The following is a 5,819-nucleotide window of genomic DNA, read 5'->3' as shown; positions in this document are numbered from 1 at the left end:
TTTTTTTAGACCCAGTTTCTGGCAATGCATGTTTGTGCATGTTTTTCTTATGTATCCACAGTACTAGCCCAATGCAGATTGACAGGAACTAGTGAGGGGTTGTTTTTTTAAGCAAGGGGGTGGGGGTGGGCAAAAAGGAAGCTACTAAATAGGGAACAATTGAAGGCTGAAGTAAAACATTTTGTAAAGAAACATGGGCTCTCGCCTAAGGGACAGGCATTGTTATGTTTTTAATGTGGGGAATGAAGTTATATATTTAAGTGCCTTGTGGGAATACCATTGTGGAAAAACAGTGCCTCAGTAGTGCTAAGGGACTGTAACACCGAAGCACCCAATGTTTAGTAGAAGGGGATGTGGTAGACTGTAGTTTCTTCTTTTGTACGAAGATCAGTGGGGGAAACCCCACCATTAGAGAGCTCTGGAATCTGGTTTGAGACTCTGAAGATAATCCAGCCTAAAAACCAGGAGATTGGGGATTTGTACTTTGAGAAGACAACCATCTGACCATAAAAAGCACTGTCCCTAAAACATTCCCAATCAGAAGACTGTATCTGAACTTGATGAAAAACATTTAGAATATGTGGTACATGCATTTGCCATCTGTTTTTCGTAAGCCCTTAGATGTCATATAAGAGGCAGGCCTAAAGAACCAGCCTCTTGGTGTGTACATTAACATTCCCCAGAACAGCAGATTTTGGCAACCTTCAAGATTTATCTTGAGCAGACAGCTGGTTGTGTAGTATGGTATTAATGTTGCAGTCTATCATGGGTTCCATTTCAGTTCCATACTGGATATTACTTTGGACAACTTAAGATAATGGAAGACGTGTGAGCTGTTTTTCTCTCAACAGTTGTTTTACTGTGATTCCACTCGTTTCCTTAGCTTAGGCATTCCTTGGAACTATAAATAACTAATACAACACAATATCAAGGAAATGTAAATACTATCTTGGTTGGTCTCCAATACAAATGTACAGGGCTGTATCATATGGCGATATGATCTCAGCTTTATCTCAGCTGATAAAGGCTTCCATCTGCAGAAAGAGGAAAGCAATTTTTGGTGTATTCCCCTTCTGCAGCAATCTTATATCCCAGAGGGTTGGGAAACTTCCAGAGATTTAAGGTAGAAAGTGGGCTTTGGCAGGGAGTGGGAATTGCTGAAAATTGCTTCTCTTCCCATTATGCTGATGGAAGCCTTATCATTGCCTGATTGTCACAGTTGGATGCAACCTATAATATTTATGAGAAAGTAAATTTAATTGATGGGCACTGTCCAGTGTTAACTCATACAGTCCCACTGAAATTAATGTACTTGCCAATTGATTTAAATAGGTCTACTCTGAGCATGGCTAAATTGGATATCACCCAACTGTAATAAAGACACAATTTGCAGTTTTACCAGTCTGCTGTATCCACATGCGAGAACATAGTTCTCACCTGAAGACATGGAAGACAGTGATTTTACAGATGAACCAAGGTTAAACGAAATAAATACAAGGTGGCACTGTTTCTAGTGTTATTATAGCTATGCTCTTACTGTGAAGGGAAACTTTGAACTGTGATATATTATTGCTGAAGGTCAGAATGCCACAGGGTAAAGTGAAGTATGCTTTGCTATGATTGAAATATGCCACAAAAGCTTTATTTGGGGCATTTAATAAATTAAACATCTCCAATTTTGGAAACTAGATCAGGGTAGATATTTGGGCTATGGCTACAAAATTTTGCATGGCTTTATTATTTGTTAGTGCTAGTATTTGATCTGGAATAGGGCTCATGTCATCCCCCCCCCCCAAAAGGAGCACATTGTTCTTGCAGAATGGGCTAATCCTCCCAAGTCACAATCAGTAATGCCTCATTCTTTGCACATACTGTATTTAACAAAAGCCACTGTTCTATCTCCATTCTTGTGTACTGCAGTCCACTTGCTATTGAAATCAGTGGGCATATCTGTTTGCTTCAGGTTGTGAGCAGCACATTTTGTGTTTTGCTTCTTTATAGGTTTTTTTTTAATGTACTTGTATACACCTAGCAATATGGAATCTCAGCAATGAATACTTCATGGTAGTCTGCACAAGAGTTCTTAAAACTGTGATGGAATTTCAGAGTTGCCTACCTGTTTCCTGTAACTGAAAATAATTACATATTTTCCAAGGCAAATGGAAGTATCACTGGGAAGGATTGTGGAGAACTTTGTGTTGGTGTTTAAGTAATTTCAAGAGCAGGGTGTAAGGAAGATGTTAATCTAGAATAAAAAGTATGTCCTACCACTGACAAAGCACAGCAACATTTAGTACGTGCTACAGCATTTCTGTTTAGACAGAGTAACTCAGAAGAATGACAACCAAGTAAGGGGAGGCCAAATTGTTTTATTTAAGTTCTTTTTTTTAAATAGCCAATTATTTGTGGCAGTTTGCTCTGCTACTCTCTGTTAGAGAATCAACAGAGCTAAGTTTCTGGGCTAATTAATCTAATCAAAAATTTATATTTCCAATGAGAAATTGAACTCCATATACTGTTTCAAGCTCATGATTTTATGAGCGCTTCTTATCCAATGAAGAATTGTGCCAAATTGTAAAACTTTTCAGTAATGCATTAGCAATGTTTTCTTTCACATTTCCATCTGAACATTGAGATGAGTTCTTCTTTCAAAATCTCAGCACCTTGTGCAAACGTTGTCAGGTCTTTCCATGTGTCAAGCACACATTAGAAGGTGTCCGTTATTATATACAAAAAACACTTACGTGGGCAGTGTAAAATTCATCCTTTCATAACAAAACTAAAATGTACTTCAAAATATGAATATACACATTACATGATATACACTATTTACACAACCATAAAAAATAGAGTAAAAGTTAGCGAATTTAAGACTTGACAGTCTTTCGCACTTCATGTTGCAACAAGGCAGGTTTCAAATTCCTGGTATGCTCTGTCAATATCAATCCATAAACTACGCTTGAACTTTTAAGAGAGTTTTTAGATGGACTGCGATCATCTTCCTGTTTTGCTCAGAATATTCAACAGGGCTTCCTACCCAATGACTGGGAGGCTTTGGAAGGACACTGGGTGAAGGAGGGTCACTAAACTTTGCCCCAGCATAGTTTTCTTTTTGGTTAGCTTCAATCAGAAAAACAGGTTTCTTTGATTTCACATTTTCTGCATTTTTCAGAGGCTTTTTCTCCTGCTTTTCAATGAGTTCAGGTGACATGGATTGTTGCCAACAGTTATTTTCACTTTTTTTTGTAGGTGGAATCTTGTTTAGTGGTATATTACATTTGTTCCTCTGTCTGTTAATCTTTGATTGGTCACAAAGGTGTATACTGTGAATAGGTTGACTGTAAGGAATGGTAACCTTCTCAGACTTTCCCATCCTGTTTCTGAACAACTGCAAAGATAAAAGATAATTTCATAAATATATTTAACTACATTCACAGTTATTGTTTCAAAGTTAGTTGTCCTTCACATTCACTCTTTATTGTGTTAAATGATTCTGTGATGTCGAAATACCTGACATAGAAGCATGCAGATGCAACAAACACGCAATCCCTCCAGATGCCCCATTTACTTAGCATTCATTCTGATCCATCTGCCGAGAGATTACGATGAGCACTGTTCTGAAATCACATTGACTTGCTTGTGCAGTGGTTGTACATCTTCCCATTAGTCATGTACACTTTTCAGTGCATTTCCCTACTGCTATATCCCTAACACAAAAATCAGCTTGTGGGTGTGTTACACCAATGTGACAGATCTAATAAACTGGTTTAATTGTGCAAACCTAAATTTCTGGCATGTGCTCAAATCCCTTCCCCAATCTACAGATAATCTGGAGGCAATCTAACTAGGGAGTGATTCCAATTGAAGGCACCAGGAGTTAAGTATGCACAGGATTGTGCTATTTTCTATGGGGCTGTGTAATTCAAATTTCAATAAACAACAAACAAAATACAGTAAACAAGAATTTTTTTAAAAAATTTTTTTTAAAGTTTTGAGCTCCGTTAATATGGAGCAATGCTGCTTAAATTTAAAGGGATTTGGGGAGTTTGCTCCAGAAAAAGCGACTCTTTGATCCCATAGCTATACTTCAAAGTTCTCCTACAAAATTCTATAAATCTAAGGAAGACCGGAAGATTTTTGTAAAAACCCTCTCAATCTTGGTTATGCAGGAAGAACTACCAGTCAACTTGACGTCAACACTGGCTCCTCGCCCAGTACGGCTGCGCACACAGCGTAGGCCTTCCAGGCGAATGCGGCGCTTGCTCCTCCCCGTCCTCCCCCAACCCCGTTCACTGCGAAGCAGTCTAACATCCTCTTCCACGATGCAAGCCCCAGCCCTTCCCCTTCCCCCATTGGCCACGGCGTCGTCGTCACGTCTCTTCCCCCCCCCCCCGTTAACAGCCACGGACAACGGGCTAAATCGGGCTGTTGCTGGGGCGCAGCCGCCAATCCGATTGGTGGATTCCTTCAACCTATCAGACCCGAAGGAATCTCACTTCGCCCTCTCCCACTAAAGAAAACAGACGTAACGGAAACTTCCTCACACTCCCCCCCCCCAACCGTCAAACGGAAACTGCGCAGGCGCGTCCCTTTTCGAGCTGAAAGAAGCGGCTGGCTTCTTTTTTTCGCCTCACGAGCAGTAGCCCCCCTCGCCCCGCCCCCACCAAGCCGCGCTTAATATTATTTACCTCTTTCCTGAGGGGTTTACTGATACCGACGGGGGCTGTTCTCGGCGAAGGTGCCGGCGGTTCTGTGCTCGGAACCGTTTCTAGCCCTGGCTCTGAGGAGGGGACGGGGACATCGTAGGGGTTACGCGTCCCCTGCGCGGTGTTCCTTCGCGTCAAGCCGGCGCGATGTTGCTGGTACTGCTGGTAGCGGCTTTGCAGGAGGCCGGAGGGAGCGGACCGTATTTTCGCTCTTCGCCGCCGCACTCTCTTCAGCGCCGGCCGCGCGCTGCCTCCTGGTCCCCCCGGGCAGCAGTTGGGCTGGTGGCTTTCATCGCTGCAGTCTGCCCGCATGAGGCGCTGGAACAGGGATGCAGGGAACTGCCGGGGGTCCTCGGTAGCGGCCGAGATCCGGGCTAGAAACGGTGGAGGCGCCGTAGTAGTCACCATGGTCGAAAGGAGTAGGATTTCGCGCAGCAGCGCGGAGGTGGTTAGGGGAAAAAAAAAGTTGAGTTGGTGGGCAAAGGGGAAAAAAGAGCTGGGGCGCAGGGGGGTGAGAGAGCGGAGCGTCCGCTCGGGATTTTAAGTACTGTAGCTGCGCTGGTTAGGCGATCAGCTCCGCTGCTAGGAGAACATGGCGGGGGAGTGAAGAGAAGTCGCCACAACGCCCCACTGTTGTTACTCGAGAAGGCCACACCCCCTTCCCGCCGCCTGCCTATCAGAACGGAAAGCTTGTATGGCAGCCCGCCTTTCCGTCGCCGTTGCCCAATCAGCCCCGAGCATGTCCTGTGAGGGCCTCCCTACTTTCCCCAATGAAGACGGACACAAATACTGTGCGGGAGGTCACGCCCCCTTTCTAGAACGAGCCTTTGCTTTTTCAGCTTCTCGCTTAGCTTTATGAGCGAAATCAGGAGAGGGTGCTTCACCTCTCCACATATAGCCCTCTTAGGAGTGCAGACCACCTACCCTTTATTTGAGAGTAAGCCCCACTGAAGTCAGTGGGATTCACTTCAGAGTAAACAAGCACAGGGTTGCGCTGTTAGGTGGCAGCCGCCAATCAAGCGCGACAAATCGCGTGGGCCACGCCTCCGCCTGCGCGCCGGCTAATCCGAAGCGCGTATGCAGGCCAAGGCCCGCCTCCTTTCTAAGCGAGGG

At 44.0% G+C, this 5,819-nt stretch overlaps 1 protein-coding gene across 1 annotated transcript; it reads right to left on the bottom strand.

Moving 5' to 3' along the window:
• Positions 1-2,389: 2,389 nt before the first annotated feature.
• PNRC1 (proline rich nuclear receptor coactivator 1) lies at positions 2,390-5,231 on the bottom strand. The gene is made up of 2 exons (XM_033143398.1): positions 4,689-5,231; positions 2,390-3,388 (listed from the first exon to the last, which is right to left on the bottom strand). The coding sequence occupies exons 1-2, from the start codon at positions 5,112-5,114 to the stop codon at positions 2,954-2,956; spliced, it is 861 nt and encodes a 286-aa protein (XP_032999289.1). The 5' UTR covers positions 5,115-5,231; the 3' UTR covers positions 2,390-2,953.
• Between the last annotated feature and the right edge of the window lie 588 nt (positions 5,232-5,819).

This window comes from Lacerta agilis, chromosome 3 (genome assembly GCF_009819535.1).
Source record: "Lacerta agilis isolate rLacAgi1 chromosome 3, rLacAgi1.pri, whole genome shotgun sequence".
Taxonomy (NCBI): Eukaryota; Metazoa; Chordata; class Lepidosauria; order Squamata; family Lacertidae; genus Lacerta; species Lacerta agilis.
This window is presented reverse-complemented; position numbering and strand designations above follow the sequence as displayed.